Source organism: Leptopilina boulardi, unplaced genomic scaffold, assembly GCF_019393585.1.
Source record: "Leptopilina boulardi isolate dan_hultmark-lab unplaced genomic scaffold, ZJU_Lbou_2.1 LbouV2_266, whole genome shotgun sequence".
In the NCBI taxonomy this organism is placed as follows: Eukaryota; Metazoa; Arthropoda; class Insecta; order Hymenoptera; family Figitidae; genus Leptopilina; species Leptopilina boulardi.
Window position 1 is genome coordinate 2,726,941 of NW_026137825.1, and position 12,111 is coordinate 2,739,051.

The 12,111-nt window shown below is 27.6% G+C and overlaps 1 protein-coding gene across 1 annotated transcript; it reads left to right on the plus strand.

Annotated features, from left to right (window-relative positions):
- The first annotated feature begins 2,348 nt into the window (after positions 1-2,348).
- On the plus strand, positions 2,349-10,781 carry LOC127281158 (protein phtf). The gene is made up of 16 exons (XM_051304699.1): positions 2,349-2,758; positions 4,320-4,459; positions 4,520-4,731; positions 4,901-5,081; positions 5,152-5,288; positions 5,379-5,484; positions 5,544-5,747; positions 5,990-6,054; positions 6,307-6,479; positions 8,645-8,775; positions 8,990-9,299; positions 9,388-9,616; positions 9,699-9,794; positions 9,868-10,011; positions 10,079-10,174; positions 10,236-10,781. The coding sequence occupies exons 1-16, from the start codon at positions 2,733-2,735 to the stop codon at positions 10,383-10,385; spliced, it is 2,400 nt and encodes a 799-aa protein (XP_051160656.1). The 5' UTR covers positions 2,349-2,732; the 3' UTR covers positions 10,386-10,781.
- Positions 10,782-12,111: the final 1,330 nt, after the last annotated feature.

Consider the following 12,111-nt stretch of genomic DNA (forward strand, 5'->3'; position numbering starts at 1 on the left):
AATAAATAAAAGTTTTATCACTTATGACAAATTTTCATAATTGCATCAATATTTCAAACATATTGCATTAAAATATTTCAAATCTTTCAATGAAAATATTTAGAAAATATTATGTTGCTGTGTGTGATATTTCAATTTTCCCAATTAAGAAAAAATCAAACAAAGAATTAGAACTGTGTATTTTTGTATTTTGTAATTTAATTTTGAAAATTTTAAATAATTAGACATTGCATTTAAATCAAAATTAAAAGTTTTTATGCATATATAGGAATCGAGATTCAGGTAACATAACCTAAAAATAAAATAATAATTTTTTGAGTTATGATGAATCGTTTTCTATGCCATAAAAATTTTTAGATTTAAATAATTTCTATTTGTTTAAAATTTTCAAAATTAAATTATTTAAATTTTTATCGAAGCTTTTTTAAAATTTAAATCTTTTATTTTCTTTAAAAATACAAAAATTACACAGTATGTGATCCACACACAGCATCTAAACTTGCAGTAATATTCGCAACATTACCTCAATATTCTAATATTGCAACAATATTGTAGAAATAATGATAAAAAAAAATTTATTTAATTCAAATAATTAACACAGCACCTAAACTTGCAGTAATATTTGCAATATTGCCTCAATATTCTAATATTACAACATTGTAGAAATAATAAGAAAAAAAAATTGATTTCATTCAAATAATCAACTCAGCACCTAAACTTGCAGTAATATTCGCAACATTGCCTCAATATTCTAATATCACAGAAAATTATAAGGTATTAAAATAAGCTGCAACGCTTATTATTTTAATCCAATTTTGCTTATTTTAATACCAAATTGGATTAAAATAAGCAAAATTGGATTAAAATAATAAGCGTTGCAGCTTATTTTAATACCTTATAATTTTCTGTGATTACAACAACATTTTAGAAATAATAATAAATAAGTAATAATTTATTTGATTCAAATAATAATCAGTTACTTGCCTGTTATCAAATAAATATTTATTTATATCAAATAATTATTATTTTAAATCAATTAAATGGTATATTTGTATTGAGCTGAAGAACGTAACGTTAATTGTTTAACGGTTATGAAAACCAATTTATTAAAGTTTGTTCAAATTTTAATCATTACCAATCGAAAGAGCATAAAAAAATGTGTCAGAATCCATGAGTTTTATTCCAAATTTGATGTCGGAAAGATATGAAAAATCAAAATTAATTTAACCTTTCTCAAACGTTAACGATTGTGTTATCGGGTGCTTATTAAATTTTGATTTTTCATATCTTTCCGACATCAAATTTGGAATAAAACTCATGGATTCTGACACATTTTTTTATGCTCTTTCGATTGGTAATAATAAAAAATTGAACAAACTTTAATAAGCGCCCGATAACGCGATCGTTAACATTTAAGAAAGGTTAAATTAATTTTGATTTTTCATATCTTTCCGACATCAAATTTGGAATAAAACTCATGGATTCTGAAACATTTTTTTATGCTCTTTCGATTGGTAATGATTAAAATTTGAACAAACTTTAATAAATTGGTTTTTGTAACCGTTAAACAATTAACGTTACGTTCTTCAGGTCAATATATTTGTTTTAAATACAGAAATAATTGGTTTAAATACAGTTTATTTAATTCAAATAAAAATTATTTGGTTCAAGTAAATAATTATTTGAAAAAAATATACATAAAATCTGTTTTTTTTTAATGAAATTTTTACAATAAGCAATGTATGCAAGGCAATTTTTACTTTAAAAAAGGCAATTTTAACTAAAACTAATGTGAAAATTAATATTTTTTACAATAATAATTGCCGCGTGTGTGCATTGCTTTTGTTCTAAGGTAAAAATTACAGAAATAAAAAGCAGATTTTGTCATATATTTTTTTTCAGTGTAATATAACAAAAATGTTCTATTTTTATATTCTTTGTTTTGGAATTATTTCTGAATATATATATATATATCAAGAGATAAAGAAGTTATCACCCCAGTGTCGTATCAAAATGTAAAATATAATGAGTTTAAGAAAAATTCAATAAAATTAAAATTTTTAAATATTTTTAAATCACACTTTTAAATTGCCACGTGTCGTTTGTCACGTGTGTGTGTATATAAAATTCTGACAAATTGAGAAATCAGAAAGTAGAAGGCAAAATATTTATTGAAAAATTTAAACAATTTCTTAATAATAAAAATTATTTCTTAATAAGAAAGTAATAAATAATAATTGTTTCCCTCTTTTAATGTAATTATTATCATACATACGAAATGAAATAAAATTAAAATTGTATTTTCACTTCTTTATAATAATATGGTGGATTTGGCGAGTGCGCAGAAAAGGGATTTCGAGGTCGATAGTAAATTTCTGGTGGCGGTGCGCGTATATATGTATAGCATATTATTAGCAGTAGGAATAAGAAATAAAAAAAAAAGAAATGATTCCATTGATAAAATTGTTTTGTAATAATAATTGAGTATCCTGTTTATTGCGAGATAGTTTAAAAAGTTCATAAAAGAAATCAAATTCCAAAGGAATATTATGGGAACAAGTATTCTCAATATAAATTTATTGACATCAAGGTGCTTTGTCGTGAGGTTAATCTTGAGGAAGGGGGTCACAGATTTTTGGTTGAACCACAAAGGAAATCTTTATCTTTACGGAAATCCTGAACGATAGTCTCAAATTTCATGTTTTTATTAATTTTTTGAAAAAAAAACAATTATGGCAATCAATCATCTTATTCATTGGTAAGTTACATTCCCAATGTTTTTTTTTTTAATTTCCTTTGTTTTTATTTTCCTCATATATATATATATATATATATATATATATATATATATATATATATATATATATATATACATAATGTGCTATTTTCTACTTTTCCTTTGTTGTTTTATTAAAATCTGTATTAAGTTTCTAAAGAGAGAAATGAAAAATTGTTTTCTTTGTTATTAAATTATTTTTCAATGATTTAAAATAATTATATTATGCACAAAGTGGTAAAAATTTATTTAGTATTGTCAAAAAAGTCTTGCTGTTAATACTGACCATACGAAGAAAAAACTGTTAAGTCATATTGTCGATAAAGATGATTTTCCCGCAGCTTATTTGGTGAATATCATTCTAATCGACAATATAAATTAACTGAATTTTTTCTTCGCATGGCAGAACAGTTTTTAATTTTTTGTTCATATAAAGATAATCTACAAGAATTCGTATAGATTCCTTTCATAGGAGTCCTAAAAGTATTCTTCAAATAATAGTTTTTATATGAGAACCACAATTAAATTCCCAAATTGTATATATATAATAAAATGTAAAAGATGGTAGATCCTACAAGAAAGGGAGACCTCCTGATCAAAATTGAAATTGACTTCAAAAAGGTATTGACCAAGTCAAGTCCTAATTAGAAAAAAGATCTTGAAGATCTTAGAAAAAGTCCAGCAAGTTTTGGAAGAAGTGCTCGAGAAGGTATAGAAAAAGGTGTGACGGTTCTAGGACCTAATCATCGAGGAATGAAGCTCACATTTGTAGTCATTGACCAAGAAAAGAAACAAAGGCAAATTTTTACAAACTCAGGGTGTCTAACGGTCAGGGAAGTCAGTGAAAGTCAGGGAATTTCATTCAAAGTCAGGGAAATTTCTGTAACTTTCTACAAAAATTAAAATTTTTTGTGAATTTAAAAATTTTTAAATCTAAAAAAACTTGAATGGTTTTTATTACCATTTTTTACTACCATTAGAAATTAATTTATTGTTAAATATATCAGTTAGACACTCTGAAACTTTTTTTTACTGAAAAAATTTTGGTTCAGCAGCTGTTCCAAAGGAAAAAATTCTATATTCCGTTAACTTCACTCATGGTAAATATTAAGTATGAAGTTAATTGAATATAGACATATTTCTTTTGGGGCAGCTGTTGTACCAAAATTTTTTCAGTGTTGGTTTGTGTTGTCTTATTATAGAAAAACGAATAGTAGGTGCCTGAGGTATTGTCATAAAGTAAGGGTTTGTAAGACAGTGGATAGATCACCTGCGTGTGCTTTAAGTGGAGGAGAAGTCGATCATAAGTTTGCAGATTGTAAGAATTTATTTAATAAATAGCTTGGGCTATTTATTATGTAGCGAGATCCCAGAAATTTTAACCTACAAAGAAAAGGTAGTTTCCGTAGGAGAAAGAATTATCCAAGTGTTGTAGGTCCCAAAAGGAAAAACTCCCATAATCTTACATAGATTCCCCAGTACCTGTAAAAAAAAATCCCTAATTACAGAAAAAAAATAGAATTTTGTTTCATTTTTTCGAAAGGTACCAGAAAAAAATTGGCACCTACGACAAGCAACAATGGGAAAAAACAGTGGAGCAAAGAATTTTTGGAGGATTCACTCACGTTCCAATGAGAACGGCAAAACTAAAAACCGAATATATTGACGTAGATCTTGTAAGAGGTGAGATTATTCACAGAATATTTTCAAATTAATTAATTAATTAAATTGAAATTTTCTTAGGTTCGTCATTTCCGAAAGCAAAACCGAAACACGGTTTACGAACAGTCACTTGGTTGGCATTAAAAAGACTTTTATTTCTTCCTCTCAATAGTCGTTGGTGGATACAACAGACAAGTCGCTATACTTTTACCTTTTTTTTAATTCTCTATAGTCTTCAATTCTTCAATACTATTATATATTTTTATATTCTCAACAAAGAATCCGAATCTGATGTAAGTTTTTACAATTACAGCATATCTAAACTTGCAGCAATATTGTCTCATTTAAATATTACAGCAACATTTCAGAAATATCAAAAATTGAGTCAATAGTGCTGAAAGTTTAGGTGAGAGATAAGGATTTATTTTTTTAAATAAATTTTTTTGAAAATATTCCTCCTAGATTATTTCCAATGCAGAAGTACTGATTCCTTTTGCAATGATGTTGACACTTTGTATCGTGCATTCGCAAATTGTTTCAACTCATTCAGGACCGTCGTTGTCGAAAAATGATAATCAAAGATCTCGACGCTCTAGAAATGGACGGGGACGATTTAATAAATCCAGAGTTAGAAGAAATTTACGTAAGTCGTCATTTAATTAAAAAATTTTTTCCATATTTAAATGAATGTAAAAAAAATTTTTTCTCACCAGGAGGAAATAATGAATTTCAATCGACGGTGGACAATACTTCCGAAAAAGGAAGTACAATTAGTGTAGAAGTCTCGTCGTCTGTTCGATTTGCAAAAAAAGTCACTATCGAAAGTGCCATTGCTTCTAGTCCAAAACCAGTAAGTTGTACTTCGTTTTTTATATATTCCAAACAAATTAGGAATTAATTTTAGAATATTTAACGAGGAATAAATAAAATTTAATTTTAGAAAATCCTCAAAAAAGGGGAAAACGAGATAAATGAAGTGAAACCTGAAAGAGCAAATTCTCCATCTCCCATTGATATTCAATCGCCTTTAGTTGAAGAACAACCAGGTAATTTGTATTTCTTTTGGCAAAAAATTTTAATATATAAACACGAATAATCTTTACAGAACCCGTTGAGGAAGTTGTAGAAAATGGAAACGTTGTTCATCAAGATGACGACGGTTTTGAGAGCCTAAATGGAAATGTTTCCAGTGACAACGAACGGGAAGTAATTGCGCCTACAATAGAAAATAAAAACGAGAATCTCGAGGGAAGAGCAAACGTCGTAGAAGTTACTGAACAGGAATATTCAGTCTCAAGACGCTTCTCTGGTAGAATAATCGAAAATTATTAATTTCTTTCCCATTAGTTTAAGTTTTAGTTGATACTGAAGTCACTAATCATATATTTGATTATAATTTTAAATTCATTTAAAATGGCAAATATAAATTTCTTATGGGAAAATTGATTAGTGGCTTAGTTAAAAATTAGACAAACGCTTTTTTCAAACACTGGCAAGAAGAAAGATGGCATAAAATGACTAAAAATTATCTATTTCCTACTTTACATGCAGCACCCGATACTTCGAAAAAGGGGGGAAATTATTCCGATAGTGATGGAGATGGCTGCAATAGTTTGGTATGTTCATCATCTCATAATCGCTTGTTTTTATTTTCTAGCTATACACTCATTTTAAGCTAATAGTGATAAAAATTTATACACTGTCTTTCTAAAAAAAAATTAACTGATTTTTTAACTAGCTTCCCTCGAGAAATACTTTCTTTTAAAAAAAAGCAAAGCAAGGGTAATTTAAAAAAAAAACACATAACTTAAGAGGTTTCCTTAGGGGAATTTTAAAAATTTTTAGTCTTTTATTTTGTTTCTTTGCAGAAGGGAAGAGAATTACCTTCCGATTCGACGAGTTCGAGAAAAAATGTACAGGAATGTGAGAGTGAAGAAGAGGGTGAATGTGAAGAAACGTCGAATATTCATTTTACTGAGGCGACAACATCAGCTACAGAATGGATGGGAGTTACGACTAATAGCGACGAATGTAGTTATAGGTTTGTAATTTTCAATAATTAAAAAAAGGCATAATAATTGCATTAGTTTTCAGAATGTTTTATTGATACAAAAGCAAGTCAAATAATTACAAATTGAGATGGTTGCGCTTTTTCATGGCAAATATTTAGCTTCCACGTTATAATTTCGAAAAGACGAGCAACTAGGATTTCAAATCTTAAAAATTTCGAATCGGGAAGACATATGGAATAAATTCCCGTCAGCCGTTTGTTGATATATTTTCATAGGCACACTATGCACCGAAAAAACTGTTACTATTTTTACAAGAGACTATATAATGCAAAAATTTCGTTAATGTCTGTCTGTGCCTTTCGCATTAATTAAAAAAAAAAGACTCCAGTGAATGCAAAACACCAGACAAATGAAATTTAAATTCATCAGCATATTTATGATATTTACAATAATTAAATTTCTTGCCAATGTCAAAAACAAATCTCTCCAGAATTAAGCTACTGTCATTCAGAAAAAAACACCAATGGATACAAAACACCAAACAAATAAAATTTAAAATCATCAGCATATTTATGATATTTACAATAATTAAGTTTCTTGCCAAGGTCAGAAACAAATCCCTCCAGAATTAAGCTACTGTTATTCAGAAAAAAACACCAGACAAACAAAATTTAAAATCATCAGCATATTTATGATATTTACAATAATTAAGTTTCTTGCCAAGGTCAGAAACAAATCCCTCCAGAATTAAGCTACTGTTATTCAGAAAAAACACTGGACAAACAAAATTTAAAATCATCAGCATATTTATGATATTTACGATAATTAAATTACTTGCCAAAAACAAATCTTTCCAGAATTAAGCTACTGTCATTCAGAAAAATACACCAATGGATACAAAACACCAAACAAAAAAAATTTAAAATCATTAGCACATTTATGATATTTAGAACACTTAAGTTTCTTCCTGAGGCCAGAAACAAATCCCTCCAGAATTAAGTTACTGTTATTCAGAAAAAAACACCAGACAAACAAAATTTAAAATCATCAGCATATTTATGATATTTACAATAATTAAGTTTCTTGCCAAGGTCAGAAACAAATCCCTCCAGAATTAAGCTACTGTTATTCAGAAAAAAAACACCTTACAAATAAAATTTAAAATCATCAGCATATTTATGATATTTACAATAATTAAATTTCTTGCCAATGTCAAAAACAAATCTCTCCAGAATTAAGCTACTGTCATTCAGAAAAAAACACCAATGGATACAAAACACCAAACAAATAAAATTTAAAATCATCAGCACATTTATGATATTTACAATATTTAAGTTTCTTCCCGAGGCCAGAAACAAATCCCTCCAGAATTAAGTTACTGTTATTCAGAAAAAAACACCAGACAAACAAAATTTAAAATCATCAGCATATTTATGATATTTACAATAATTAAGTTTCTTGCCAAGGTCAGAAACAAATCCATCCAGAATTAAGCTACTGTTATTCAGAAAAAAAACACCTTACAAATAAAATTTAAAATCATCAGCATATTTATGATATTTACAATAATTAAATTTCTTGCCAATGTCAAAAACAAATCTCTCCAGAATTAAGCTACTGTCATTCAGAAAAAAACACCAATGGATACAAAACACCAAACAAATAAAATTTAAAATCATCAGCATATTTATGATATTTACAATAATTAAGTTTCTTGCCAAGGTCAGAAACAAATCCCTCTAGAATTTAGCTACTGTTATTCAGAAAAAAAACACCTGACAAATAAAATTTAAAATCATCAGCATATTTATGATATTTACAATAATTAAATTACTTGCCAATGTCAAAAACAAATCTTTCCAGAATTAAGCTACTGTCATTCAGAAAAAAACACCAATGGATACAAAACACCAAACAAATAAAATTTAAAATCATCAGCATATTTATGATATTTACAATATTTAAGTCATTTTCCCGTAACGAATTTCCCGAATGTGTAAAAATCCGAATTTTCAAAATCCCAAATGCTTATTTCCCGAAATTCTTTCGTTAATCCGTTAATTCCTTCTCTAAAGAGAAATCCTATTACATATAAAGAAATAGTAAAAGACCTTGTTTGTAAATAAACCCTCTAAATATTGAATGAACCGTAAATTAAAAATTTTGCATCAGAAAGAATATAATTGTTTTACAGTTCGGAATTCGAGGAATCTGATCTTCACAGTGAGACAAATTTCAATTGCAACGAATTTGTGGAGCATCCATTTTCATGGGAATTTGAATTACCTCCTTCAATTTTGTCAAATTGCACAACATCCGATCGAGGTAAATTAAATTTTTTAAAATTTTCTAATCAAGAATCAGACAAAGATTTTTCGAATCCGAAATAAGAATTTACCTAGACATCAATTCTGATGCCGGATTCGGAGAACCTTTGGGAAATTATTTTTTTGATTAGAAAATTTAATTAAATTTTATTTGGCACGTGTTATTCAATAATTTAACAATTCTACATATATAGTTGAATATTAAATTCCAGTATCATGTACAATTTGGACACGTCGCGATATAAAGAAAGCTGAACTTTCAGTATTGGATATAAGTTCGGCAATAATTGAAAGAGCCGAATCAACAACAGAGAGTATGGATTATTTTTATGGAGGATTAATTCTCGCATTATTGATCTCATTAATGCCTTCAATAAGAAGATTGACTGATCGTATAAATGCTGAATCTATTAATAATTCCACAATTTTGGAATTGCCTTATGAATTTTCATTTGCCAATATGGGAATTTATATGGAAATGTATTGTAAAATTGTCGATATTGCATTTGGTCCTTCATTTTGGTTTGTATTTATATATGATTAAATAACAAAAAAAAAGAGGCTCAAATACTTTAAAATAGGGAATTTTTCAATCAAAATTTGTTTGCAGGGAACGAATTGTAGTTTTGATATCAGGTTTCGAGAGGCTTGTTCTCTCATCTCTTCTCTTCTTTTTACTGGCTGTGGCAGAGAGAACTTACAAGCAACGTTTGCTTTATGCAAAATTATTTTCTCACTTAACATCATCGAGACGAGCGAGAAAATCAGATTTGCCACATTTTCGATTGAATAAAGTGCGCAATATTAAAACTTGGCTCAGTATTAGATCGTACTTAAAGGTAAAAGGGAATTTTTTTTTTTTTTTTTTTTTGCCAATTCTAGATTTTTGTCCACATTTTTATAATTAATTTCTGTTTCTAGAGAAGAGGTCCGCAACGTTCAGTGGATGTTATTGTATCCTCTATTTTTATTCTCACACTATTGTTACTCTCGTTTATTAGCTTAGAATTGATCAAGGTATAATTTAAATTTTTGAATTATATTTTTGAAAATACTTTCGAGTTGAAAATTTATTTTCTAAATATTTCAGGATCTGGAAAGTTTACATTCGCCCTATAGCGCTGAAGCTTTATTTTGGAGTTTTGCTCTTGGAATTTTTGTCTTAAGATTTATGACACTTGGCACAAAAATTAATAAAAAATATAGAAATCTTTCTGTTCTTATAACAGAACAGGTAAGTTTCGTTAAAAAAAAATTTTTAATTAATTAATTAGATGGTAAAAATTAAATTTTCTTTTCAGATAAATTTGTATTTACAAATAGAGCAGAAACCCCATAAAAAAGATGAACTTATGGTTGCTAATAGTGTATTAAAATTAGCAGCTGAATTAATAAAGGTAAATTTTATTTATAATTCTTTTGTAAATTTTTTTGATAATTTTTTCGTTTTTCCAACAGGAATTGGAAAGTCCATTCAAAATCTCAGGACTTTCGGCAAATCCATATCTTTATACAATCACAAAAGTTGTTTTACTATCGGCCTTGTCAGGAATTCTCTCAGAACTATTGGGCTTTAAATTGAAATTACACAAAATCAAGATTAAGTAATATATATTATATAAGAAAAAATACCTACTACCTCAAATAAGGTTTTTTTTTTGTTGTTGTGAATATTCGATATTTTAAAAAACTAAGCCCCCAATTTCATGGAATAGATATATATTTTCCAAGTTTCTCAAAAAAAAATTTTTTTAAACCTTTTAGAATTTTTCAAAATTGACTTTTTATATCAAAATATTTTGTAAATAGTACCCCCCCAAAAAGACACAAATTTTCAAAACGAAGAATTAATGTTTCTAGATTTTAGACATAAAAAAAATAGGACCATTCTTGCATTTTTGATAGTGTCGAGCTTATCTCCAAAATCACCAAATTTTTGTGATATAAAGAATTTAAACCTTGAGAGATAGGGTTAATTCGAATCTCATTTTTTTTTTTTTTTTTGATAAGTAGAAGAGAAAATAAAAAGCACAATGAATATAATGCTTTATGTGATTCGCGATTTTCGTCGCAAATAATTGTAAATAGATTGTTGAATAAAAAAAAAAACAATCTGGTGATTAATTTAAATAAATAATAGTATATTGTATAAAAAAAAAGAAATGGAAAACAAAAATTTCTCATCAGTGATAGAGAGAAATTTGCAAAGTTGTATTTTTATGTACCTGGATTATTCTGTTAAATTTTATTCTAAGTCGTTGCAATTTTATTTAAGGCCAGGTCCAAGTGAGACAGCGCCATCTAAAATTTTGGAAAATTTTCAACAGCCTTTTCTTGAAAACAAGATATGGTAAAATGCTTTTTCCTTTATGGATAATTGATTATTGGCAAGATATACACCAGCTAAAACTTTTTTTGAGTTAAAAAAATAAAAAAAAATTTCTTGTCAATAAATTAAATATGAGCACTTTTTTCACAAAAACTGTAACAGTATTTTCTCAGAAATTACAATCAAAAATGCAATTTCCATTTGGAAAATTAATAAACGCCAAAAAATACACGATCTAAGATTTACCAATCACGAAAATAACAAAAAAAAGTATTTTATTAAATATTTAACATATTGATACTGCTTTACTGATTGTGACAGCCCTTTGGTAGATTATGTATTTCAGGTGGTTAGCAACAGCGCCAATCTCCTCCTTTCGGCAAAACTACGAAACGTCTGGTGACATATACAACCGCTGCCAAACGGCTGTCATAATGAGTAAAATATGTTATGTTAAAAAACTTTTTTTTTCTTATTTTTGTGATTGGTAAATCTTAGGTCGTGTATTTTTTAGCGTTTATTAATTTTCCAAATGGAAATTGCATTTTTGATTGTAATTTCTGAGAAAGTACTGTTACAGTTTTTGTGAAAAAAGTGCTCATATTTAATTTATTGACAAGAAATTTTTTTTTATTATTTTAAACTCAAAAAAAGTTTTAGCTGGTGTATATCTTGCCAATAATCAATTATCCATAAAGGAAAAAGCATTTTACCATATCTTGTTTTCAAGAAAAGGCTGTTGAAAATTTTCCAAAATTTTAGTTTCAATGTAGATGGCGAACAAATATTTAAAAGAGAACTTCGAGAAAATTTTCTTTCAACGTTCGTGAGTTAAATTTAATCCTCCAAGAGGTTAAAGACAGTAGATATATTCTGCGTCTGCGCAAATTGTTTGCTTCTGCGCAGACGCAAAATATATCTACTGCCTTTATCACGGTGCGCCAGAAGGAGGTTTAAATAAAAATGAATTGTCACTTAAAAATTCTTTTTGATTATATGGTTCTA

Excerpts from the sequence above, each read along its gene's own strand:
- LOC127281158 (XM_051304699.1), top strand. The coding sequence starts at position 2,733 with ATGGCAATCAATCATCTTATTCATTG. Across the intron at positions 4,732-4,900 it reads ACAAAGAATCCGAATCTGAT|ATTATTTCCAATGCAGAAGT; the intron begins GTAAGTTTTTAC and ends TATTCCTCCTAG. Across the intron at positions 5,485-5,543 it reads TTTAGTTGAAGAACAACCAG|AACCCGTTGAGGAAGTTGTA; the intron begins GTAATTTGTATT and ends TAATCTTTACAG.